A 27,169-nucleotide genomic window follows, 5' to 3' on the forward strand; every position below is an offset into this window, starting at 1 on the left:
TCTCCCACATTAGTGACCCTTACTATCTATGATATATGGAAAACAAAAGTATATTCATTTTATCACTCAGAAGGATTTGGATGCTTCCAAAATATATAGAAAACTGAAGTGAACAATCTTTTGGCATTCAAGACTTCAACAAGAACATAGCAAAGTTTTCATACCCATAGTAGAGTGCATTTAAAATTCATTATGAGTGTGTCAAGCTCTTGGATCTCTTCAGTACAGTACCTGGAGTAAAGTCTTCTCTGCTCTCTTTAACTAATGCAACAGCGTATTCTGACACCTCAGCAGCTTCTCTTTGCACAAGCTGCCGCAAGCAAGCTACTGCTGCACGTCTCAATAGCAAGTATGAGCTACAGAGATTCACCTGAAACACGCAAAAAGAAACAATGAGATGGCTAACAAGCCTTTACAGTCATACCTCTGTAAGGCCAATGATTTCTGAATAATTACAGTTGTGAAAATATGTGAAATCAGTAAGCAGGGAACTGATGCTAATTTTACTCAGCTGCCTTTTTTTTTTTTTTAAATCTCAAATGAAAGATTTTGTAACTTCTACAATGAATTATAATATATTAATATTTTAAATACTTTCTCTCTAAATGTAATTCACAAGAAAGTTGTGGGGCCAGATTAAATTCCCATTGATATCAGTAGAAAGATCCCATTAACTTCAATGACAGCTGAATTACGGTCTCAGTGTAGAAATGTATTCCTTGATCATAAAGTATACATAATGGGTTTGAAATCTCAGCGTGAGAGAAATATACTTAAATCATCTTCCTGAGTAACTAGGGATACTTCAGTGTAAACAAGGGTGAGCCAATTGACCAGACTTCAGTAAATCTGAACTCTATGCACACAAGGATGTTTATAAGAAAGAACAAAATACGTGGCTGTAAAGTCCATCACAAAAAATTATTACACTGTCAAATTACATTAAATTGTTCTAGAAAAGGTGAGAAGAAGGGTAAGAGTTACTGGTGAATGCATCATACTGAGACAAATCAGCTGTCCTTAGCAGTTTCTAAGAAAAGCAGTTTATATCATCATATTTTTTAACATCATCAGCGTAGTGTTTGTTTGCTATTTAATACTAAAAAATACATGAGAATAGATTCATTAATACAGGAACAAGAAAAGCCTCTTAAACAATCAAAACAAAACAAAAATGCATAGCCTCAATGTTTTTCGTTAGAGAATTTTGACTCATTAATTTGCTTGCATTCAGCTCTAAGACCATTCTGAAGGTGATGCCAAAGATTAATGAACCAACTATGTGGTCACACATTGGCTACACCAATATTTAAGGAATTTGTTCTAACTTAACCTTGGGTTACCAATAAAAAAAAAAAAAAGTAATGCATTCCAGCTTATCAATTGTGTACCCTTGTGGAAATTGTGCAAAGCTGCAACTGTGTAACAGTTGTCACAATCCTTTAACTAAAACTGACAGAGCTGAGTGTCTGCTGCAGAGAAACCTTGCAGTATGGTCATGCTGCTCACTTGTCAGGAACAGGTCAACATATGTTAGTCAAAGTAACTAATATACATTAGTTAGTTAAACATAGTTAAAAAAACAACTTCAGAATTTCAGCTTTATTATTTTACAAAACTAAGTGTCATCTTATGAATTTTCATGCATGCACTCAAATCTACGACACTCCAAATAATATATTCCACACACATGTAGATAGACCTGCATACTTCTTCTAAAAGAAAAGTAACCTGACTCTGTAAGTATTTCTGCAAAATACTTTAATTGAAACTGTAAAAACAAAAAATGAGGCTTTTAATGGAACATTTATGCAAGCAGGCTACACGTTCTACTGCCAGTTGGACGTGCATAAATTGCATGCTCATTTTTAAAAGGGAAAAAAAGAGGATTTGATTCAAGCCCAGGACAAAGCAAGATGGACATTTTTCATCTCTCATTCTCCCACGTTCTGAGTAGAGGACATGACTAAACAAGACACAGCAATGCAAGCACCACATACAAATTTAAATGAACAAATTGTTTCCTTTCCACACTGAACACATTAAGATTAAAATGATGCCTAACTAAGCACATAAATGAAATATAAGCGTGTCATTTGCAGAAAGTTAGGAAGGTTAGGATGACAATCCTATGTCAACTGACATGCTAAAAGAAATTACATTAAAATGGTTAAAAGGAAAAGAGAAACGATGAAATAAAAACAACACTGCAAACTGCTAAAGTTCAGGATTAACAAGGCACAGAGACCTACCAACACAGAATTATCCAACAAGATTTCCTGCACAAAAACAAATGACAAACCAGTCATGACAAAACCAAAAATATAAATATCAGCGATACCAACCACACAAGGAGATCGTTACATGTCAAATCAATATATATTAAAGTTCAGAATGTTATGTCAAACACGCCAAAAACCTATTTTGCTTGGTTCAGTTATATTTTACATTGAAAATTGTAAATAACAAGCCAGTTGCCCTTAAAATTAGTGTTTAAAGGGTCCAGAACTACAACAACATAATGACCTATCAATGTTTTCAAAATATCTTTATCATCTAACAGCTGAAAATTAACATTCAGTACATCATAAACTTCCACAGACAAGGTCTCTGGAAGTCTGTATTTAAAAAAAAATTGTTAGAGCTAATGCTAGGCATGATGAAAAGCATATCATTTCTACTCTGTTGGAGCAAAGAGCTCAACTGATAGGATCTGTTAGATGCAAAGTCCCATCTAAAAAGATCGAATTGACAAACAAGGATACTTGAAGAAGCTGTAGAAGGGCTGCTAGTAATGACAGATGTATACGCAAACAAACAAACAAAGAAATACACAAGAAAAAAAAGAACTGGTGAAGCCTTTGCCTGACTCATGTTTTATCAGTGCTAAAATTGTCACAAACTGAATGGCCTAAATACTTTGGAGTCCTGAAAGATGTCTTGGTCTAGGGGATGTGAATGCAGGTGGAGGAGTTAGCTTGCAGCTGCCATATCAGTTATGTTGACAAGCCTAATGCAAGCAAGTTAGAAATAAGAAACTTTCTGGAAATCACAGGGGAAGAGGATAGAGAAGCAAGTTTAAAGATCACTTATCTGATCACAGATTCTTTACCTTTCTTATTTTTCTGTCTTAAATAAATAATGGTGAATATCCAAAGAATCTCATATCTAGCTTTAATTCTTGACTTCAAAGACTCCAAAATAATGTAGAGGAGGGGCATCACACCTTGTTCTTGACATGTAAAAATTTGCACTTATAGATAATGACTTGCCAAAAGTCACCCTGTGTGCCAAGTACAGTCAAAGGCAGATCTCAGGGCCAATTCAATGATTTGCTCTGCTTCCCTACCTAGATGGTGATGTAGCAAGGGGAAACTCCATGGGAAAAATGGTGAGTTTTGCAAATGTGTAAGTTTGCTTGTGCAACTATCTTCTCATAGATCTGCAAAGCAAATACTCAAACATTTTCTGTTGCTAACACTCATGAATGACACTTCCTGCACAAACACATACACAGAAGCAATGAGACATGCTTCTTCTTAATTCAGTAATACATATCATATAAAAATTCATAAGGTACTCTATTTAGTACTTTGAGGCAATTTGTAAAAAATAATAACAGTAACGTCATACAGACAGAAAGACTTCTTCATGACCTCCTCTTTATTTGTAGCTACTTGTTATTAAAGAGATTGTACTGTACATGGAAGCAGACTGCAAACTCCATGGACATTCCAATGATCCCAAATGCTAACACATCCTCTGTGCAAGAGAATGAATCATGTGATTTGTTATGACTCTATCAATGTAAAAACAAAAAAAAAACAAACCTCTGCACTTTACAGAAAAAATTGTAGCTGTTTTATGTTAGAAGAAAGGACACATCAGATGAGTTCCAGTTCTTCTGTAACCAGCAAATTTCATGCTTAAGACAATGTGAGGCTAAAAGAATTTGTCCTTCCAAGTGTTTCCAGCCTCCCACAATCATGTTTGCACTCAAGCAAAATTAAGATAAATAGAAGATGTCTGAACTTTATACAAAGCCAATAATGGTCTATATGGCTACTATTGATACACAAATGCTACTCAGGGGGAAATGCAAATAAGAATGGTGATACACAGCATAAATTTAAAAGCAAACAACAAACAAACAACAAAAAAACAATCATTTTATTGTCTTTGCACCTCTGATTTACAGGGATATTAGTTGGAGTTTTATTTACAAACAAACAACAGCAAAAAACCCTAGATCCTAAGAAGACACAATTAACTAATAGTTACTGGAAAAATATTGTTATTTTCTTGATAGAACTAAGTGTTTGGGAACAGCACCTACTAAAAATAAATACTTTGGGGTAAATAAATAAACAAATAGCTGGAAATAAAAAAAAACACCTCTTCTATCAAATAGTGCTTAATTTTATTTATGCCAAATACCTAGTTTCAGACTATTACTTACGTGTCTAAAAGAACTATACTGACTACCGAATTAACACGCTAAATAATTAGTTCTACAGAAATTACAAAATAGAGAAAGCTACAGTTTTTCACCATCATTAAAAATAATTACTGAGAACTGTCTTGGTTAATTAGTACACATGCTGAGGATTTCTTCCCCCTCCGCACCAAAGATGTAAATGCAGCAGAGGAAAAACAATGGCCAGCATAAAATAGCTGGTAAAAATCCAGTGCAAAAATGGATGGTATTTTCTGCCAGATAGTTGGCCTCAATAAGAACACACTTTCAAAGTAGTTCAGAAGAACAAGATTTCTACAGAATGTGCTCTCATTAAGATGGAGCAGGAACTGAGTATATAATTAAAAATATAGAGAATACATGCCTATAGGGGATATGAAACATCCCACCATCATGTAATGATAAGTTACACCAGTTAAGAAAACTTTGCATTTTTAAAGCGTTTCTGAACACAAGATTTTAAAATACAGCTAGTATTGTATTGATGTGGATGAGTAAACATGTACTCACACATAGGCAGCTTACAAGGCTGGACAAGTTGACATGTCGAGGAGCAAACATGTGAAGCTGCTGAAGGCAAGAGATGGCTTGAGCCTGAACAAGGCAGTCAGGATTATCTTGCATCACTGCACAGCCCAGGAGACAGGAAGTTCTTAAGGCTGAAACTGTAGCACTGCTGCCTATATTCAGAGAAAAAAATACTTAATTTTGTTCATTTGTTCTTTAAAAACATCAACTTTTCTTTCAAAACATAATAACTCATCCTTTTTCCCAAGCCACCTATAACTCATCCTTTTGAAGAACATTGTCTATATCTGTTATACTCTGGTATCATTGCCTTGAGGGATATCAGACTCAGGAAATTTCAGTGTTCAGGTAAGTAAATCTTTTACTTGCACCAGTAAAATATGCACCACTTGCACCACTAGCCAGCCAAATTTTACATATCTGCATCACAGCTAAGACACAGACTGGCTCCAAACTCTTTGAATATCTTCTATCTTCATGCTAAAAGTAAGAATTATCAGCCAAGACACATCCTTGGAGAGCCATTCCAAACCAAAGGAAAGATGTCAAAAGGAAGGACTGTTTTTGGAAGAACAATAGTCATCTTGATTGCATGAGCTCATGGCCTGTGGAATACTGTCTCGCAAGAAAGAAAAAGCTCAATATTTGCATATTAGATTTTAATTATACATTCGAATAATATTTAATAATTTTGTTACTAAACCAAAAAAGGCTGATAATATTGTACATTGCTCACCTTGCAACTCAGGGCCCAGTGTGGTAATAAGTGCATTTAAACAGCGACCGAGGCTTTGGTGAACTTCAGTGTATGTAGGAGGCACAGTCAACAGCAACATGAGAACAAGAGATAAGGTAGGTTCCACATGCACATAGTACAAGGGGCCAGCTAAATCTACTATCAGTGATAGAGAGTGTAGTGCCCATGCCTATAAAATAAATGAAGCAATCATGTAACATATATATGATAAACAAAATCTTTTAAAAATTTGCTAGTTCAAAGAAATTCAATTTAAATGTAATAAAGGTGTACTTTTAGGTTCCAAAGAGGCAAATTGAGGTGTTAGAAAGAACTTTCAATAATCACACGTTCAATTTTGAATATATATATTTATTATTTTTTTTTAGTAACTCTGTTAGGCAATGAAAGAACTGTTTTAAAATTGTTTATTAAAAAAGAAATTAATAGTAAATTAATTTTTAGTGAGTATTATTCCTCAAATATATTGTTTGTAAAACATTTTATAGTCCCATGTACAAGAACAATAGTTACCAAAGTCAATATAACAGAGCAGTTGAAACAATATTTTGGCTACTGTGCAAAGTAATTGAGACCAAATCTGTTTCACATGAACATACAGTGCTACTGTAAGTAAACATATTGTAAACGAGGTTACAAAAATTCTTTAAGATTTATACAAACCATAGAATAAGCACTATGTCTCTTAAAAGTATTCTAATTGAAAGCAGTTTTAGCCACAGAGAAATCATTTGAATTAATTTTCAGACCATTTTGCCTTACTCAAAGAACTATACTAAGTTCTATAGCATTCAGGCTTCAAAACCCTGTTATTTACTACATATGCCTTCATGAAAAAAATTTGTGAGGCACGTATTGTAGCAGAGAAAAACTGACAAGAACAGAAAAAAAAGCAGGTGCCATCTAGTTAAGGTCAAGATATGGTGAATATGAAATTAATCAACTCCTAAAACATCAGATCTTGTTTATAAAGACAGTTTAGCTTAGCTTTATCACTCTCATTGATCATCAAAATAAGAACCTCTCTTATCTCATTCTAGGTCTTGTTCGGAAGGTAGATTTTGAGCATAGGCTATTCTCATTGCTTTTACTACTCCACTCATCACCTGTGAGATACATCTAACAGGTTGTAAAATGTTGTAAGAATGAACATTTATGCTAAAATATCAATCAGTTAATTTGTAACATAACATTTTTAGATAAGTGACAAGTACCTGTACATCAGGAGAAGTACTGTCCTGAGATAAAGTATAAAGGATTCCAACACATGCATTCAGATGCTGAGTAGAACCTATTCCTCCTAGGTATCTATACAGACACCCCAGTGCCAAAGCGTGGCCTGTTCTTGATACCACATCTCTAGCAGATTTTAGCCTATTAATTACAAGGAAAGAAAGCTGTCAATGTGATCACCAAGACTGATATTACATCAGCACAAGTACAAATGAAAATTCTAGTACATCGTAAGTAAAACACTTGATTAGACATTGTTACACTGATGAAACTGTAAGTTAATCATCTATCATCTGAAAGGAGTACCAAAAACATTTTAGACGTACTTAAATAAATGTTGCTAGGAAAAAAGGCCATTAAACTTATCTGAAAGTCTATGTGCTTACTTAAGACTATAATCTTAAAAGAACAGAAAAACTAAGAGCTGCATACAGAAATCAAACAGTGCTTTTTCTTGTTACTTCAAAATGAACATCAAGGAAACCAGCTTCTACAACTTTTCTTTAAATTATTATCACAATATTTCTTAAGTGTTTTTATAAACTCGCACAAAAATTTACTGTAGTTCTTTGAACTTACTTGTCAAAACTAACTTGTGCTAACCCAGCAGTAAAGGCACTGTCAGAAACCACCTGAGCCAACCTGGCCCAACACTCTGCAGCAGCACACCTCAGAAGTGGATTATTGCTTTCCAAGGCACTCAGAACCAATGTCAGGGCAGATCTTCTAACTTCTTCTGGACCTAAACTTTCCTTGCAGTTAGCCAAGTGCTACAAATAGATAGTAGATATATCAAACTTCAGTACAGTAATCAGAATGTTTTTCTATCAGTTATGGAAAAATTACAAGATCTGAAGAAGGAATTTGATTTTCTTTCCATCTTATTTGTGGAGTTCCTCAATTTTTATTTGCTCTTCAAGAATTAGAATTCTAACTGAATTTCAGTCAAAAAAAAATTACAAAAAATAAAGCAGTTGTCTGAATTGCATATTAAATTTGCCAGAAAAATAATACTGCACTATTAAGCTCTTGCCTGCCATGAAAACATTTTTAGTTTGAAAAAAAAAAAAACAACAAAGAAGGAAAGAATGAAAACTGCACACGAACGGAGGAAAATACATATAAAGTACTTTTTTTTTAAACCCATCTTTACCTTTTTTTTTTTTCCTACAGTAAGAAATCTGAGAGAAATAGTGGTAAAGACAGGAATGACAGAAACAGAATTTCCTGATCTCTTTCTTATTTGAATTACGGTAGCATAGACTATAGTATACTACAAATTCTTATCATTATCCTTTAATCTTAAAAAATAGAAAAAAATTAACTATGGCTCTGTAGCACTTACGGAATATATTACAAATACAAATATTGCCACGGAAAACAGCAGGACTGGTTAACTTGATGAATCAAAGTAAGAACGTCTACATAGACACATTTGAATGATAGGAAGCAACGTTTCAGAAATGGAGAGGAAGGAAAGAGAGAAACAAAGGAAATTTACCTTTAAAGATGTAGAAAAGGCTGACACAACATTTAATTGCACTATTTGCTGGCGAGATCCTTTCGTTTGCTTTATAGAATTCAACAACTGTTCTAACACTTGGAGCCTTAAATAAAAAGGGAACAAAACCTCAGAGAATTTTTAAAAAAGAAGAAGAAAACTAATCCAGCTTTTCATGTTATTTTATTGAGAAAGTGAGGTGAAATAAATCAAGTATTAAGTTCAGAGCATTTTCCTTTGAGTGGCATAGCTGTCTACTACAAACATGATTACAGTAACCTACTTCTGGATGTGTCTTTTCATCACAAGTAACTTCAAACAGAACATCTAATTTTCTCATCCTAATGATTTTATTCATGTGGTTCATGGAATTCACTTTCATAACTGACTCAGAATTGTTTTCTACTGTTTCATCTCAAGTACACTGACCATGTTTCAGCATCCCCCAAATCTCTCAACAGTTGAAGTTACTACATTACCTGTGAGTTTCTGCTATATGGCAAAATATAACTCCAAAAAGACCAGTTGCTGCAGCAATTACAGACAATGTGGGAGGTAGTGGTTTAGGTACTGAGTCACGTTTTGCAAGTTTCTCATATATGGAGTAAGGGTCGTATTCCAGGCTGCCTCCAGCTATGTTGTTACCTAAAAGGAGCTGTAAGAGGGATACAAGTGATCAAGCCATAACCTGCACTGACCTAAAGAAGTAGAACCGAATGAAAATACAATACTACCAGTATACAATATACCAGTATACCAGAATACCTGCTCTTCAATAAATTGGTGGTCAGTCTCCTGCAGTAAGGGACCAAGTAAAAGGAGATCATCCTCATGACAAAGGGGTGGAAGCAAGAACGTAGAGGCATCAATCTGGCTATCTGGTATAGTTAAGTCCACCACTAACTCTTTCAGAACAGCATGGAAACTTCCTTTAAATGAAAAGCATTTTTAAAATTTTGTTAATTACTTGCAATGTGAAACTTTGTGAGCATGAACGTATTTATGCTGAAAATGACATCTGTTAATTCAGCATTGTGATTTTAAGGTTATTATTCATTTATTTAAAATAAACCCCACAACCCACTGCCTTCCCCCAAATCTTTTAAACTTCATTTATTGGCTCTAGATTATAACAGTCTCAGCTAGGATCTTGCTATCTATTACAAGATTCAGGCTTTACAAGTCATGCTGCAAAACAGAAAATTCAATAGGTAGACTATATGCAGAAATCTCAAACCAAACAACTGTTAAATCTGCTCAACCTCAAATTTTGTATTCTATAAAATGTTGGTCCCCTGTAACAAAAGGAAAAAAACCCAAACTTGCTCTGAGGGATGGAGTTGTCACATCCATTATTTTAAGCTTAGATTCAGAAATAAATCTTACACACATAGTGTATACATAGCAATTGTTACATTCAGACTTAAAATGTGACAACAGCTTTAAGGCAGAGAAATCAGGGATTTGTCCTTATGAGAATTCATGGAGCATTTACCACTAGATGGAGCAGATTATCTGAGGAAGTATTCCCTCCATGATAATAGAGGATGCAATCAATTAAATGGCTGGCTGGCACATCTCTCTGTCCTGATGAAATACCCTTGTACTTCATAATTATCAAACACTCTGGTTCCTTATTTCAGTCCAATAAGTGATGAACTATTCATATGACAATTTTAAAATGACAAAAAATAATGTTTTAGTTGATCTATTATTAGTCACTATATTGGAAAGTTAGATTTTAAATATGGCAAATTATGTTCTACTAAGGAACAGTGAATCTGTCCTCAGATTTTCTTCACATTTTTCTTTAAAAGCAAACATTTCATCATCAATTTGAAAAGGATAAGTTTAATGTATCTGTCTGGACATGGTCCTGGGCAACCTGCTCTAGATTTCCCTGCTTGAGCAGGGTTCAGAACAGATGACCTCCAAAGATCCCTTACAAACTCAGCCATTCTGTGAGCCTGTTAAATTGAGTTATTTGAATGGATCACATTCGATTGGCTAAATTATTATAACAACGTATTATTATTCCCCAAATAATTAAAAAGTCACAATGTTGTCCACCTTCAAGTTTCAACTAAAAGCAGCACAAAAGTCTTTATTTCTAAAAAAAGAGGGGAAAAAAGGATCACAAACACTAGCTTTTCAAGATCATTGGGACTTCATTACAGTTTCATGAAATATAAACAGAAGGAATAAAATGTATTACAAAAGGTTAAACTAAATCTTGCTAGCTGAGTATATGTTGAAGAAAAATTTAAAACATGCATCTGTAATGTTTCTAAGGGTGTTCTTTGTAAGAATACATACCTTCATACATTTTTGGAGGCAATACTGCCAGTAATTCATAAAGTTTATGTCTGTAAACCGTTGATGATGCTTTTAAAGAATTTCCGTAAGACTTAGAGATTGAAGAAAGCCTTAAAACATAAAAAGTGCATTAGAGATGTTAAAGAGTTCAAGGATTATTAAGTCTGGTTCTATTTGTACCAGAACCTACTAAATAATTTCTGTATGTGTTATAAATACTGTTTTGATTTGCAGTAGCAATAGCAGAAGCTAAACTATTTCACATCATCTGAGAGAACCTCTCAGTTAACACTTCCGGTCTTTTATTTAAATTTAATACCAGATAAATAAAGTTTTCTATTCCTTGACTGCACCTGTATTTATTACAGCTAATTTTCTGCAGATATGTCTGACATAAGGCAAAAGTTAAATTATGAAATCCTTTCCAGCTTAGTTGTCAATCTAAGTGTAAAAAATAACTATCTTTTTGTCCCAGTTTATTATTGTATTAAAAAAAATGACCATGTATACAAACAAATGTGCAAGTTTGATTTTTAAAAAAGAAGCAGAAAAAAGGCATTAATTTAATAAAAGGACAAAACTTCTTCCCTTAATTTCTTTATACAATACTGGAATCTGCAATACACATTACTACGTCAGCTAAAGTCACGACACTGCTAAACCCTACACTCTAATTTTTGTGCTTTGAAAAGAAAGTTCTTTAGAAAGTGCACTAAATGAAATGCAAGAGAATTCCCCCGTAGCTTTTCAAAATCAGAACTACATTTAACAGCTTGATACACTTACTGTGTCAGTAAATCAACAGCACTTGGGAGAGGAGGAAGAAGTCCCTGAAGAACTTCATCTGTAAGAAGACCAGCACAGTGGGAAACGAAGCTTTTGATTGCTAAAAAAAGAAATTGAATTTAATTAAAGTGACACACACAGGAAAAAAAATGCATAATTACCTCTCTTAAAATTTTTAAATTTCCATTTTTAAAAGCATTTATAAAATGAAAGGTATTTTGAATAGTAACTTAAACTGATAAAATCATAAATGAAAAAAACTCACATTCACAAATTCATTGCTTTTGTGTCTCAGCTCGGACATTTGTACCAAAGCATTTTTTTTTTTACTTTTTGGTGGAACAAAACCCAACTTCATGATAATTCCATGATAATAACAGCAATAAAGGAAAAAATATGGGAGAAGTATGATGATTAAATTACCTTTGGCTTACATTGCTACTTTTCTCTTTAAATTTCACTTAATGACTATGCTTTAAGAAACAGCTTGCATGTACTTAAGTATTTTTTATTATTTACAGATAATTAAATTTGAATTACTATTTCAAGAGGTACACCGAAAATACAAAGCATAAAAGACCTATTTCCACAATAAACAAATAGTAAAACGTTAATTTTATTTTACAAGTAACCTAAGTAATTAATGATGAATTCCACACTTCCTGACAAATTTTAACAGTAAAAGAAAGTGGATTGCTACACTGTGGAACATGCTTCTGCTTTGCCAAGGACTCTAGAGTATACCGGAATTTATGACTGCAACACATTAAGTACTTCAAGAGCAGTGAAACAGTATCTTAGAAACCCAAATTCCTAAAATTTCACAATGAACAAAATGCAGCCTACCAGACAGCAGCCAAATTGTAATTTTTACCTGAGTCTTTCTATTCTTGCAAATTTGCTAGACTGATACACTTAATCTATTTTACAGTAAGTCAGCCATTAGAAAGCAGAACTGGTCGTACACTAATAATGTGGAGACACGAGAAAGTATCCTGGTTTGGTTCCTCAGATGTTACTGGGATAAACACGCTAAGGAAGAGAGGCATTCCTTATATCATTCACAGCCTGGTCAACTGAATTGAAGAACATGAGCAAAAACCCTCTACCAGCAGTATTTTTTTTGTTTGTTTTGCAATTACAAAATACACACAGAATCATAGAATCACCAAGGTTGGAAAAGACCTCCAAAATTATCCAAGCCCAACCATCCACCTATCACCAGTATTTTCCACTAAATCACGCTCCTCAGTACACCTTGGCATTTCTTAAATAACTCCAGTGACGGTGAGACTCCACCATCTCCCTGGGCAGCCTACTCCAGCACTTGATCAGTCTTTAGGAGACGTTTTCCCTGATGTCCAACCTGAATCTCCCCTGGCACAACTTGAGGCCATTCCCATTTGTCCAGTCATTAGCTACATGGGAGAAGAGGCCAACCCCCATCTCACCACAACTCCCCTTCAGGTAGTTGTAGAGAGAATACACAGAAATGCATAGGTAAATACACACACACACATATTACATATACACACACACATATATATATGTATACACACACACAGGCTTGTAATGTTGGGGGACAAATATATTCTCTACCACTCAGTGGAAAAAAAAAAAGCAATATGGAGTATCTTTGATCTTTCAGAAGGAAAAGCAAATTACGAGTCTAACTATGAAGAATCGTACATTCAACTTACCACAGAGAGCACCAGCACGGCCTTCCAGAGTTACCTGCCATGTGAACGAATCTCCTCGCGTCTTCTCTGTTTCTAGGTCTTTAGGAGATGATGGAAAGACACACTTCCACAGTAAAAGTATCCGTGGAAGGTGGTATTGGACAGCTGCAGGACCTGTAGGTATTGACAGCTGTCATGCCAATGTGAAGACTCAAAAATATCCAAGAGTTCTCTTTGGTTCTTTTTACTATGTTCACAAAATCATTACAGCTGCAAACACATCCTTATGCTATTTTCCCAGCCTACTCATACTTCATAGATTCAGGGAAATTTACCTGATATTCCACGTTCATACATGACTACATACCCACTGATACATTTACTAGTAGGTCATCAACTATGACTTCTGTTTTACCAAGCACAGACTGTGTGGATCACCAGCACAAAAGAGATGTAATATGCAATAGCAATGTTCAGAAAAGGTAACATTTGCTATAGGTTAACGTACAAGGTGGGTTTTCTTTAATCCAAGAGAACTCTGGGAGTGTTAGGCAGAAATAATAGCTGAAAACAAGTGACTGAAAAAACATGAACAAAACTGAGAACATACTTTAGAGTCAATAACCTGATCACTAATCAGAAAGTAGAGTAACATTTAGAGAGAATTAAACTGTTCTATCCCAGCACAAAATTAATAAGATATTTTTTTGAATAAAATAAAGTCACTGTAAATATTCATAATCACAAGGACATTTGATTAGATTAACTTTTAAGCTTGTCTTCTAAATTTAATTAATTGCGGTCCCACCCAATCACTGCCTTTTGAACACTGTTTCCAGTGATCTAACAATAAATTTGAATCTAACAGCCTTTTCACATAGAACAGCTCAGTTAAGTAAAACAGTACACAGCTATTACCTAATGTCATGAGGGCTGCTATTAACAGCCATCCAGCCTGCATTCGCTGCATTGAAAGGCGACTGTTCTGAGAAGCAGAACACAACAAATCTTCTGCTACAGTCATGATTACCTTCAAAGTTAAAGAGAGGGAAAAAAAGAGCATCAGCATCCTAGAAATCAGATGTTTTTCCCAATTGCATTTGCTGCAGTACTTAACCGTATTTCACTATCCCCAAATAGAACATCATCTTCCACTTACACTTAGGCTTATGAAGCTGCAATGACTGACAGCACTACTAGGATGGCTTCAACAGGTGCTGTGGGGAGCCAGCTATATTAGCCTCTTTTTGTCCCTTCTTCTACCAATAGTGAAATAAGAGCTGACAACTCTGATACAAATATGCATAGGAAAGATAAGTGTTCTGATATTCTACTTATGCCACTATGTAGAAAGAAAAGCAAAGAGACATATGAATTAGAGCTCAGAAGAAGTATCGAGAGGAGTAAAATGTCTTTTTTTTTTTTTAAATATGTCCTACCATTTTTGCTGACAGTACTTAATTCAACAAATAGTATGAATGACCAATGAACAAAGAAGGGCATGCCAAGACATAAATCAATCCTGTCTTAGCTTCTCCACAATAACTGCATGTGATTTCTGACATGCAAAACGCAAGGTGATAATCTGCGCCTGTTAAAAGAACACAAGCTATCTAGAATTTGCATGGAAGATCATACATATGTCCATGGATAACAGCCCACAAATATCAGCAGTACATGCTAATTTTCTGCAAAATGCAGAAACTTACCAAAAGCTTGTAAAAGTATTCTGCAATTGGTTGGCTTCATATTATGTCTTACATACATACATATTTCTTAAGCATTAAAAAGTATTTCTTTCTTACTGCATTATATTTGATTGCCAAAACAAATTGCTTACAAATAAGTATTACTAATAAGAAACACCATTATCAATATTATCATTAATAGCCTCAATATAGACAATAGCTCTCTATAACTTATTTGCACATGAAATTTGTCTTCATGAGTATTTTCAATTTGTATACGTGCAGAATTTCATTGATATTAACAGACTGTAAAATATTACTTTCCTCAGTAGTGCTATTGGCTGTGAATGAACAAATTTAATAGATTTATAGTATTTGATTCTAGTTAAAAAAGCACCCTTGCTAAATCATTCCAATAAAAATGACTAATCATTTATTATATTCAAATTACCTGATGAAGAAGCATTCTAGAAAGGATTTCTAATGATTTCTAATAATTTTTCTCTTCATGTACTAATACATATTTCTGAAGGATTTTTTGAAGTACCAGCATTAGTACAGAACGTTATGTACAAACCCACTAATTATTTCCTTGCTTTGAATAGGTTCTACCTGTAACTCTAACCACTCTATCAAAGGTAAAATTTAAAGCAGTTTCTGTCCAGGTCACTACTGTCTACGTTTGGCATCTCCTTTTCAAAACTGCTCTGTTTAACACTGCTCTCTTTCAGTTCCTCAGAAGAATTAGTCTGGAATCTGGCAGTGCTCCTAGAAAATAATGGAGAAGGGCTTCTGTTAGCTCTTCTGTTCTCCCTCCCTGCCAGCTTAGTACAAAATACACTGTTTCTCCCACACTTTTCTTTGCTTTCCCATACCTCCTATTAGCACTATTTGATTCTATTCTACTTCTCTAAAAGATAGCTTTGTAAATTAGTAAGTTTCCCCATCAAATAGATACTGTAGCTCTGTTTAGGTGTATAGTATTGAATAGCACTTTTCTGTACAAGCAGGCAAACGACACTCATTTTGTTCTTTCCCCTTGAAAGATAAAGCCCCTGGTGAGTCTATCACTAGAAAAACTTTTTAAAAGCTAAAGAAAATGGACTTTTTTTTTTTTTAATATAAGTTGTTTCATCAGCAGTTAATATACTGAATGTTGAGAACTGTAGCTAGCAATGTCTGCTAAGGAGTGGTGTGGAATTGCCAGAGCTCTGTAACATTGGGCAGGTGGCCTGGAATCACAGCAAGAGTGATTTTGTGCTATTATATTAAAGCACTCCTTTCATTTCACAGAGCTGTAGTAATACAAAATCCACAGTCCCTTCATCAAAGTGTGCCATTCCTGAAAACATCCCAATCAGAGCCAATGGACGTTACAAGAAGCGAGAAGGTAAGTTTCTGCATTTTGCAAAAAATTAGCATGCACTGCTGATATTTGTGCTGCACCATGTTTTTCCAACTGTGAGCAACTCTGTGGATACAATATTCACTGAGGTGGAAACAGCTTCTTTTCCCAGCCTTCATTTCTCTATCTGGATATCCCCCAAACTTCAGAACACAGTATATCCTATCCATGCCAGTAGAGAGAATAGCAAAACTATCTCAGACAATGCAAGAAACTGATTTCTGTTAAATCCTATGAAGGAATAAGAAAATGTATATCAGTCAGACTTGATTAAAAATGGTTGGACTTAACTAAGCACTTTTAAGATAAAACAGAATTATTGTTATTGGTGTAATGCCTGATTAAAGTGAAGACTGCAGGGTCATTGTTGAGAATGGAAAATATTGCTTTGGTTTAATCTATGTTTGAATGAGCTTACTTCTAACACTGTAGCACGCAGTAGGACTTGTCTGTTTATTTAAATTTTTTGTTAAAAGAAAAATCTCTTCCTTTGGTGAAGTCTGATACATTTCAGAACTTCTTCAGCTGACCATTCTCTTGGGTAAAAGAGGAAGAAAAATGACAGCTTTCTAATTTAGCCCAACTACAAAATTACAGAAGATTTTGTCCTTTGAAAATAATTTTGTTATAAATTCTGAAAAACTTAACTCCACTCTAGAAATGTTTTCCTTGGGTAAACTGTTTTTTGAGAGCAGTTAAATTTAAGTCCTCATAGACCCAGAGAATCGACCTCTATTACAGTAGAAATACCTAACAATCTTCTCCACTACAAAAATATATCAGTGTTAATGGTTAGTAAAATCACTAATGAACTTTCCAAAAAAATTCAAAATCCTGGCACATCTGAGAAAAACACTTGCTCTTTCATGATTATGCTTTGAAATCCCCTTCTTGTAGAAAGAAAATACTACATCAGTATCTTGGGTTTTGTAATCATGTGATGAAGAACACATGCAAATATTGCTGCAAAAAAACATCAAATAATTGTCTGTAATTCAGACCATACCTTCCCTTTTCCATGTGGAATTCCCAGAGGACAGTGTTTTACTGCACCCAGTAAAGCAGCAATAGCAAAACTGAAGCCAGTTACTGCTTCTGGGGAGGATTTCAATGCATTCAGACGTTCAATGCAACGATTCAACAGTAGAGACACGTAGGAGGGCAATGCTATTGCAATACAGCGTAAACACCAAGCTGCTGTGAGTCTAACTGGAATGCTGGGATGAAGGATTACAGAAATTACTGCATCCAGAACTCCTAAAAAATAAAATGCATGAACACATTTACAAAGCTGGCAAACAGATGATCTCTAAGATGATGTCAGCAAGCAAAACGTATAAGGAATTATCAAGTATCTAATTTCTGTACTTCTTTTAAAAGTACTAGTGATTTTATCACAAAATATATTTGTCATCAAATTTAAAAACAACTCTTTAAAGAAAATACTACCCCAAAAAGTAATAGAGTGAAAAAACCCTAAAATATCACCTGGTTATTCACCAAGGCAAATTAAAAACTCTGTAATCATTCTCAAGGAATCAGAAACACATTCAAGGAAAAAAGACACCCACATGAACCTATCCAGAAGAAAACATTCTCACTGCAAGCAAGAAAAACAGATGAAGACGTTCATCTTGATCAAACTGACTCTGTTTAAATACAATTCTTAATGAAGTTAAATTTGATACTAATTTTTTTCCTATATTTTATTTTTAAATGAACATAATAGTGCAGACAAGAGATAATTTGAACCTCCTAGGTCAAGGCCCGGAAATTTCATATGGCATGCAAAAACTTCCCTTCTTCCTTTTTGTTAGAAGAAGAAACAGAAAGTCCAGAAATAAAAAGGACTGGGTGAAGAAACTGCAAACTGCACATATTGACTATTTCCCATGCCAACGAATTTTAAAGAGTTAACAGTCCAGCCACAAGCAATCATAGAAGATCATAGTAAAAATGGGATTATATTTTATATTCTCATACATGAAAAAAACATCAGGGCACATACCTGTACTGGAGTCCTGTAGTAATGGTGCTGCTGTAGTTCCTAAGCCATGGATGAGACTTCCAAGTTCTTGAAGCGCACAAACAAGTGCATGCTGACTTGCTGTTACATCTGTTGTACTAATTCGTGTCTCCAAGTTACTGTCACTCACTGAAGCATCTGATAACATAACATAGGAAGAACTCCATGAAATTGCTACCATAAATGAAACAAAGCGATCAGATAAAGGGTTTTGCTATGGTAGTTTGTCTGTATTACTAAACAAACTTTTATAATTACCACTTTAATCATTGATCAAATTGTTTTCATAAAGGCTTACTTTCATTAAGGCAAGTATATATCTATCACTTAAATGTCTGTGAGGGCAGCTGGAAAGACAAAATGGAAAAGAAAAAAAAATTAACACCAAACTGCTGATCTGAACTTGATGAGAACAGTGGCTAATAAGAAGCATGCTATTCCCAGCTTTCGCAAAGATGACTTTAAGAGGTCATGTTTTGCCAAGGAATTAATATAACCTGTTAGATTATGCACACAGGAAAAAATCACAGGAAAGAAAGAAAGAGCACAAGAATGAATGAGGCACAAGAAGGGGGAGGATAGACACAGTAATAGGGATGAAATAAAAACGGGGAAAAAAAAAGTTTACTTGTTCTGTTTCTTAATTTCATCTTTTGAGACACAAATTATTATGTCAGTTTAGACATTTATGATTTAGATACATAAACAGAACACAGTATGCAGCAGTATACTCTTTCACCCCCCCTCCTCCCTGCAAGAATGATGGTGGGAGATCAGCAGTTTGCTTGGAAACTATGTACCTGACTACCTGTTTTCTTCAGGAGAAATACTCCTTTTTACAATTAGGAACAAACCATCAGTAGCATCATATGTACTGAACAGGAAAGCAGAACGCGGATAGATGTGTATCAACTGTCAACTGTCATTTTACAATACTGCCTGCGTTCCATTCCTGCATAGATTCATTATACTGTTATATTTGTAAGTGGTTAAAGTGATTTTGCTAGGGAGTAAGTAGCTAAAGTAAAAAAAGAAAATGTTAGTATCTACACACATACTAACAAAAAAAAAGAAACAGCCCAAGTCAAAAACAAAACACACTATCAAAAACCTTCAAAATTATTATGGTAATAAATCAGCACTAGATGTTATTTTTCTGCAGTTTCTGGATTAGGAAGTTAGACAACCACTTAAAGAAAAAACAGAGGCCCAAATGGATAATCTTGTTAGATCCATACCCACAACTTTCTTCAGTTTCCAGATGGCCTGACAAATCTCCTTGGCAGCTGCAATTTGAGCTTTTTCCCCAAGAAGGCCTCCTACTGTAGCTCGAAGGATAAATGAAACACAGCAGCGACAGCCGATAGCATCCATCTGATTCTGAGTAGCCTTAGGGTGAGACTGAGAAACAAGATCTAGAATATGAGAAAGGAAGGCAGAGAAGTTCCTTTCAAGCCACTGTCCTCCTAATGTAGAGACAAATACCACATACGCCTGGAAAAGATTTGAAAAGAAGTCATGTTTTAGAGGAAAATCATCTGGAAAACTGCTATCAGCTATCCCACATACATAATTACTTATGCCTCTGTGCAATGCTAGAAATACAAAATCACTGAATTGAGTTCATAAATCTGGTACGTTCTCACCTGCAGGTAGCAGGTCAAAAACGTAGACCTAAAAAATATTCCAGCAATAACACAGCTTAGTTTGACTGTAAGTTAATTCAAGTTGCTTGCCTACTTTATTTCATTCCAGAGTGTGAGAAATGGCAGTTTACCCTGCACAGGCACTTGTTATGTAAAACACTGTGTTTGGTCTCACTAAACAACAGCTTCTAGCTATTTAACATTCTGCACACGGAACACAAATTTAATGTATGAATGCATTTTAAGAACTACTATGTTACAATACTGTAACCCATAACCCTGAGAGAATTTTGTTATTACAGGCTTGGAATTAGAGAACATTTGCAGCCCCCAAGCACTGCTCTTAATCTCAATGAATTTTCATTGTTTGCTTTGCAGTGGAGGTACCATAAAGACTGTGGACATCATAACAAAGAGAAAGAATGCAGTGTCACTTTACAAATCTAATTACCAGAACACCATTTATTTTGCTACAGAATACACTCCCTTGTAAATGCCTTCTATATGCATGTGTTGGGTTTTTTAATGAATAGATGTGTTACCACCAAGAAAAGTGAATGCCATAAAATGAGTATATGCAATTGAATATGCAGTAGTCCTCAAAAAAATGTTCACAAATACCACCCATATCAACAAACTTCTCTATTTACTTCTTATATACTTCAACTTCTGTACAAGATTAACAACTAAACTATTTACACAAAAGAAAGTGATGTAATGCAGATGGAAAAACTGTACAAGAAAATCCTATTAGCAATTAATAGCTCTTAACAAATACTACTTAGGCTTAATAATGTACCAGTACACTACCACTGTTTTACAGATTTGAAAACTGAGGAATTTAACAGAATAGGGTTGCAAAGACTCATATTGCCATGGCTACATCTTGAACTTGACCATATCTTGAATAAATACAAATTATTTTTCCATATATAAGAAGCCGTCTTCAGAATTTTTCTTATAGATTTTAAAAATTATAACAAGCTGCAATTCAAATAACAACCAATATATTTTATAAACGAAAGCATTTCCTTCTTCCAGGCATCGGTATACACAAAACTGTGTTTCTTACAGAAACATCATTGATTTTACTGTGATAGCACAGCCAGAGCACATCATCTAGAACTGGTATGCATTAGCATAGAAATGCATGAAAAATGGAAACAATTTTTTTTAGAAAGTACATGTAGTCAAAATACTGAAATGAAATACCTATTCCTGGAGAAAAAAAAAAAAAAAAATCAATGAAATGACTGCATATATAGAAAACCCTAGGTGTCTGGCTTGCATTTTCTAGACAAATATTTTTCCCTGACTTTTCTGTCATTCTGCCAGAAGTTCATGTTCCCACCTAGCACGAGCTGAACATGAAGACAATCTGAGTACCTTCTAGCTGCTCCAGTGCAAAATCAGGCAGCTTCCGTAAGTAATTCAAACTAATCTAGAGATTGCTTTTTGCACTACAGTAGTTGAAATGCCTAAAAATTCCCTTCCTGGCCAATACTGACATATCAAATACTTGTACAGACTGCAACATTAAAATAATCACTACTGTTGAACATGTAAATGTTCATCAATACCATTAACATTGGAATATCTAGGTCTTCACATGTATATGCTGACTAAGATAACATTAACTGCAAGAAGCACTTAGCTTATCTCAAAAATTTACACTTTTTACCATTATGCACTGCACATTCTGACTTCAGCTCTTCTCAGTTAAAGTTCTATCCTTTAACTAAGCATTCTGGAACACAACAAAACCAGTCAGCAAATATTTTGTGTCACTGAACTGTTTCTCTTATTATTCAAAGCAGAATTCATTCTTTCAAAATGGGACTGAGAATGGTCCTATAGTAGGAAACCACTCCATGTTTAAAAAATTCTTGCAACTTCCCGCTCTAAATTTTAGGCACAAGACAGTAAATTACTAATAAGGAACTATTTCATGAAAGCAATTACTTATAGCACTTTTTTTTTTTTAATCACTTAAAGATTTCACTAGTAACATACACTTCATTTTGAAAGTTTCAAACTACCATATAAACAATAAGCAATATCAGAAATCTTCTTTCTGGCACAATTCAAGGCGAAAATTTTTATTTTTAAATTGTATATATTTTGTCATAGATACAAACAAGGATGAAATAAGGGATATATAAAAATAAAACAGTTGTTGTAGGAATATTCAGCAATCTTAGAACAACATAAATAACATAACACAAACCTGTGTGACTCCAACCCTAACATTTCTGCTGACTGAGCTGGTCCCTTTCAGCATATCTCCACTGGCTCGTAGAAATCCATGACTTCCACGCAGAAATCCAGTTCCTAAGAGCTCCATCACTTCTTCCAAAGAGATTCTGCGGGAGTTATGCTTGGTTGATACTAAAAATAGATAAAATTGTTTAGAGGAATAACTCTGTAGAACTTTCTCGTATTTCAGAGGTAAAGCTTCGACTCCAATCGTTTTAGAAAAAATGGATTTACACAAATCAGTAACACAACCAAATCCAAATACCCATGAAGCATTTTATATACAAACGCACACATGTACGTCCTCTCTGTATGGTATTTACCGTCAAATCTAGACCCTCTCTGTAGAACAGTCTGTATAGCCTACTCCTACTATCTTAAGCTTCATGAAAGCCCTGACCAACTCATCCATCTCACCAAAGATGACTCTCTATTCCAGACTCAAGACAAGACAGATTACCTTTCTGTTACGCTTAGCCAGATACGGACATTGCAAAAGGTACTTTTAGAAACAAAAACCTTCTCAATTTAGTACTAATTCCCCAAAATAATGAGAGTAATAGAATGTGTTAACAATCCGCTGGAAAGAAAGTATCTCTAATTTCTATTCTGTTTCATTCCCTGGCAGAAAATTCATTTAAAATGTATGCTGGCATTTGTGCATGTGCAAACTTCACGTGATTACTGCAAAGTGTGAACTAAGCAATCTAAAATTTTTGCTGTTTTTCACTCTAATTCTCATATTTTGATGAGATAGAGAATAAGAAGACTTTAGATAATAAAGCAGTAATAATAATCCCCAGTGCCAAGTGGTTATCACATTCAAAGCAGAAATTTTGTAGCTACATACACCCTCATGTTTTGCTCCCTCCTCTTGTTCCCTAGCCCCTCTTAGCCTCAACCCAGTTTCTGTTTCATGCAGGTCTAACTTGTTTTTAACCTAACGATTCACTACTAAAAATAACCAACAAAACAGCTGGATGAGCTTCTTGTATTACTGAAGTGTTAAGATTATATAACTACATTGCTTGCAAAAAGAAAAGAATTCATAAAGAAAACAGAGAAGTTACCCCTCCCCCCCCATTTTAATATAAAAAGACCAGCTTTAATTGTTTTCTTCTCTAGTCTAAAGATTTTTTTCTAAAAAATCTCTTTGGAATTCAAGATTTTAAGAATCTTCAAAGTAAGCAGATAACCTCAAGAATTTTGAAAAAGCAGTAAGCTGGGCTTAATGACTTCATTTTTTCATTTTCTGCTTATCGCACTCAAAGTCTTGATGTCATTAAAAGTAGAATCACAATCACTCTGCATCATGTTATATTTCACCAAGCTTACAGTTGGAAGTTTAGCTTTGGGCTCCTAAGACTGGACTAAAAACTCCCACTCTGAATGATATCAAAGATTTGAGATGCTAAATTTGTGCCAGGATGCCTGTCAGCAAGAACTGTTATACGTGCTCTGTTAAGAGAACTGTGTGTTCATTCCTGCTTCAGATCTTGTCTGTACCACTATACAATCCAGAAATGGTACTGACAATTTTGGAAAAACAGTTTAAAAAGCTATCCTTAGCTCTTCAGTTTCACATGCAGATACTCCATCACATCTTAGTGTTCTTTACACACTGCAAAAATAGAAGAATATTCTTGTAACAGAGGAAACTAGTTTTACCAAATATTTTTTTTTGTTTATTATTACTGTCAGTGATTGTAGAGTATGTAGTTGTGCAACACAAGTAAAAACATTACAATATTACATGAGAAAAAAATGTTATGAGAATAAAAGTTAACAAAAAGGTCAAACCACAGATACAAACAGACTGATGAAGTTTACATGGTGATTTTACTTCAGGTTTCAGAACTTCAGAGTTTCTGAACATCTGATAAGATTTTTTACAGATGACAAATCACCAAAGTGAATACCTTACCTGTTGCTTGCTTAGATGTTAAAGCTCTAGCCAGTACTGTGCCTAGAAGTTTTGAAACTGCTAAATGTACATCATAATTAGAACCTTCAAAGGATTTAAAACACAAAGTCACAACGCTATCCAGATCTGTACTCCACATAAATACTGCTTCATTCTGAAGTTCAAGAAGACACTACACAAAAAAGAGAAAAGGAAGTAAAAATGCATAAGGTTAATGTTTTGTTATGGAAAAGCACTCAGTATAGATTTTAGCTTGCAACATAAAACTAAGTTCTCACTAATAAAATAAGTGTGTTGTTTCACACTAAAATTATTTGATTTTTTGCTGCCAGGGCAATGTCAAAGAAATACAGACAAGCAAAAAGTGTATTTACTGATATGTTTATCACCCATTAAATGAAAGTTTTGTTTAGGAAGTGTACTAAATAGCAAATGATAAGAGTATTTTACCTTTGCAGCAGCACAGCGAACTGCCATGGATCGATCTGTCAAACATGATCGGGCAGCTTTGTAAATATCTCTATGACAAGGGATAGCAGCAGCTCCTAAACCCTTTAACATATTTTGTAAACTAAGCATGATTTCATAGCGACCTTGAGACTGAAAAATGAAAAAGAAGAAACATTATAGCTCCATAATCCTAAACTCCTCAGAAATAGAAAATGGTGCCTACCAAAACAAGTAAACAAATGTATGAGATTTTTTTCACCGTTAGAAATCTGTTTATGCTGAAAGGAGTTATAGAACTCGTTCTGTAACGCTATAACCAAACAAAGATAAAAGATTCTGCATTCTATGGAAAGGTACTCATGGGCAATTTAATATTCAAAATATGAAACAAGCTGGAACAAAAATCTTCTCATTAGTAAAGGCAATGAAATTTTCTCGATTAACATGTTCTTTCATGAAAGCAGCATGAGAATAACTACAATCCAATTATGATCATAATCCATTGGTAATTCTTTGGAATATGGATATTGAATTTTATCCTATGACTCACCACAATTTTTACATACACTGGTATCATGCAATTTCTCCTATTCATTAGTCTATCAACAGTAAACATCCTATTATTTTTCCAATCATTTTTTAAACATGCTGTTCCAATACCTCTGCATTCTTCATTGCTTTAAGCACATTCCCAACGGTGTCAGAAAAACTGTTTCCCAAAATTCTTCCCAATTTTTTGTATAAATAGCCCAAGCATACCACCGCAGCACTAAAACAAAAGCAAATCCAAAAACGCATGAAAATGGATGCAACAACAGATGAAAGGGATTAAGAAGACTAATGTAATCAATTGGCAAGTAACAAAACAACTAAATAGAATGTTTCAAAAGTGTAAGTGGATTATCAAAACAAAAAAAAAAAAGTTGAGTGTGGGGCACACACTCACACTACAGCACTACACAGGAGACCTGAGGGTACAGGGGCAGAGAAAATAAACCTCTAATACATTTTACAATTGAAAAACATTTTTCATGATCCATCCTTAAGCCTTACCAATGAATTTCTAACTAAGAGTGGCCTGCATCACAGTCTATGACATCATGCTCCTCTATATGCAGCTAGAAGCAGACAAAAAGGAGTTTGTTTACAACATGGTGGAGATTGCAAATTGTTAAATACTTAAAATTCTGGCATGTATGTACAGCCATACGTGCTGCGGAAACACTCTGGAGGGAATAAAAAAAGTCTAAATCCATGTTCTTGTCATTATACACAGGTTCTGAATTTAGTTTCCAGGAGAAATAACTTGGCAACTGGAGTCTGTGTGCTCTGCATGCTCATAGGCAATTCCCTAGCAAAAGGGAAAATTGCTTAATATTGATGGAAAAAAAAAAAAATAGTTTTTCAATTAAAGAATGCACTCCTTTCAATAACTACTTAAAGCAAAGACTTTGATTTTGTATTGATCCATCTATGAGTGATTTTTTTTGTTGTTGTTGAATACAAGAAAAAAATACCTGATTTCTTAAATCACGTTTGTGCTATTTGGCCAGACCTATGTAATGCACAGTGACACAGCTCAGCATCACCATCAAGAAAACTTTTTTTTTTTTACTTATTCTCCAGTTGAATTTAGCTATTACATATGGAGTTTTAAAATCTCATACTGAACATATTTTTAATTGGAAAAAATGCATTGAATAATAACTATAATAACAATAATAATAACTGTTATTTCCTAAATGACACGAATAAGAAAAATAAAACTGATAATCTTTCTTCTCTTATCAAACCAAAAATTCTCATTTTTTAAAAACATTTCACATTACTGCTTTTACTTGTACTGGCACATATCAACAGTTTGGATTTTAGTTTTGTCTGCGGTGTGGCTGGGCATAAAACTATAACTGCAGTACCTTATCACTACATTGATCGTTTGATGGTCCTAGATAACTCCTTCAGCTAGTTTTAAGACTAAATAATATACATTTCAAGCTGTCATTGATGTAAAGAATGTTTAGTAAACATACATAAGAAAAATAACTCCAGGACTGCCTTATTATATCCTGAAATAACCTGCAAACACTCTTACAAGTTTAGTAAGACCACCATTTGCTTAAGCATGATATCAAAGTATCCATCAGTGCTGCACAATAATTTGGCAATATCTGTTGACATGTAACCTCTAGTTACCTAAAGATAAGAATTTTTCTACTTTATATGAAAGCTGGAAGCTCTTCCGACTGTCTTTCAGGATTGTATCATAATTCTAGTTGTCTAAAATTTTTCCCACAAATATTTCTTCACTAAATCAAACCACATAAGCTACTGAGTCTGTCAATTTGCAGAAGTTTCCAAGGAAGCCTCTCTGGAAGAGAAAGGAAGTTTCAAAGGATGCCCAAGTTTTGTGGGAAAAATTTCTACCCGTGTCTTTTCACCCTCAGCAGCACATCACACAGAGTTTTTAAATGACTTTAAATATGACTGTGAAGAGGAA

The 27,169-nt window shown here is 34.4% G+C and overlaps 1 protein-coding gene across 8 annotated transcripts in view; it reads right to left on the bottom strand.

Annotated features, from left to right (window-relative positions):
• Positions 1 to 27,169, bottom strand: part of HEATR5A (HEAT repeat containing 5A) — a 57,436-nt gene that overhangs the window by 15,494 nt on the left and 14,773 nt on the right. For 5 of the 8 annotated variants that reach the window (XM_090141302.1, XM_090141298.1, XM_090141301.1 and 2 more), the window contains exons 5-24: positions 25,333 to 25,441; positions 24,673 to 24,822; positions 24,223 to 24,394; positions 22,270 to 22,430; positions 19,635 to 19,890; positions 18,379 to 18,534; positions 17,377 to 17,627; positions 14,196 to 14,307; positions 13,299 to 13,451; positions 11,599 to 11,698; positions 10,813 to 10,922; positions 9,262 to 9,425; positions 8,976 to 9,151; positions 8,497 to 8,602; positions 7,575 to 7,765; positions 6,977 to 7,136; positions 5,742 to 5,931; positions 4,988 to 5,157; positions 2,253 to 2,279; positions 232 to 370 (exon numbers count right to left, since the gene is read on the bottom strand). In XM_090141302.1, coding sequence (XP_089997428.1) covers positions 232 to 370; positions 2,253 to 2,279; positions 4,988 to 5,157; positions 5,742 to 5,931; positions 6,977 to 7,136; positions 7,575 to 7,765; positions 8,497 to 8,602; positions 8,976 to 9,151; positions 9,262 to 9,425; positions 10,813 to 10,922; positions 11,599 to 11,698; positions 13,299 to 13,451; positions 14,196 to 14,307; positions 17,377 to 17,627; positions 18,379 to 18,534; positions 19,635 to 19,890; positions 22,270 to 22,430; positions 24,223 to 24,394; positions 24,673 to 24,822; positions 25,333 to 25,441 — 3,053 coding nt within the window. The remainder of the gene's footprint in view (positions 1 to 231; positions 371 to 2,252; positions 2,280 to 4,987; positions 5,158 to 5,741; positions 5,932 to 6,976; positions 7,137 to 7,574; positions 7,766 to 8,496; positions 8,603 to 8,975; positions 9,152 to 9,261; positions 9,426 to 10,812; positions 10,923 to 11,598; positions 11,699 to 13,298; positions 13,452 to 14,195; positions 14,308 to 17,376; positions 17,628 to 18,378; positions 18,535 to 19,634; positions 19,891 to 22,269; positions 22,431 to 24,222; positions 24,395 to 24,672; positions 24,823 to 25,332; positions 25,442 to 27,169) is intronic. The other 3 variants (XM_031593787.2, XM_090141304.1, XM_090141303.1) reach the window with 2 other exon arrangements.

The sequence above is a fragment of the Phasianus colchicus genome, chromosome 5, assembly GCF_987193195.1.
Source record: "Phasianus colchicus chromosome 5, bPhaCol1.hap1.1, whole genome shotgun sequence".
NCBI classification, from domain to species: Eukaryota; Metazoa; Chordata; class Aves; order Galliformes; family Phasianidae; genus Phasianus; species Phasianus colchicus.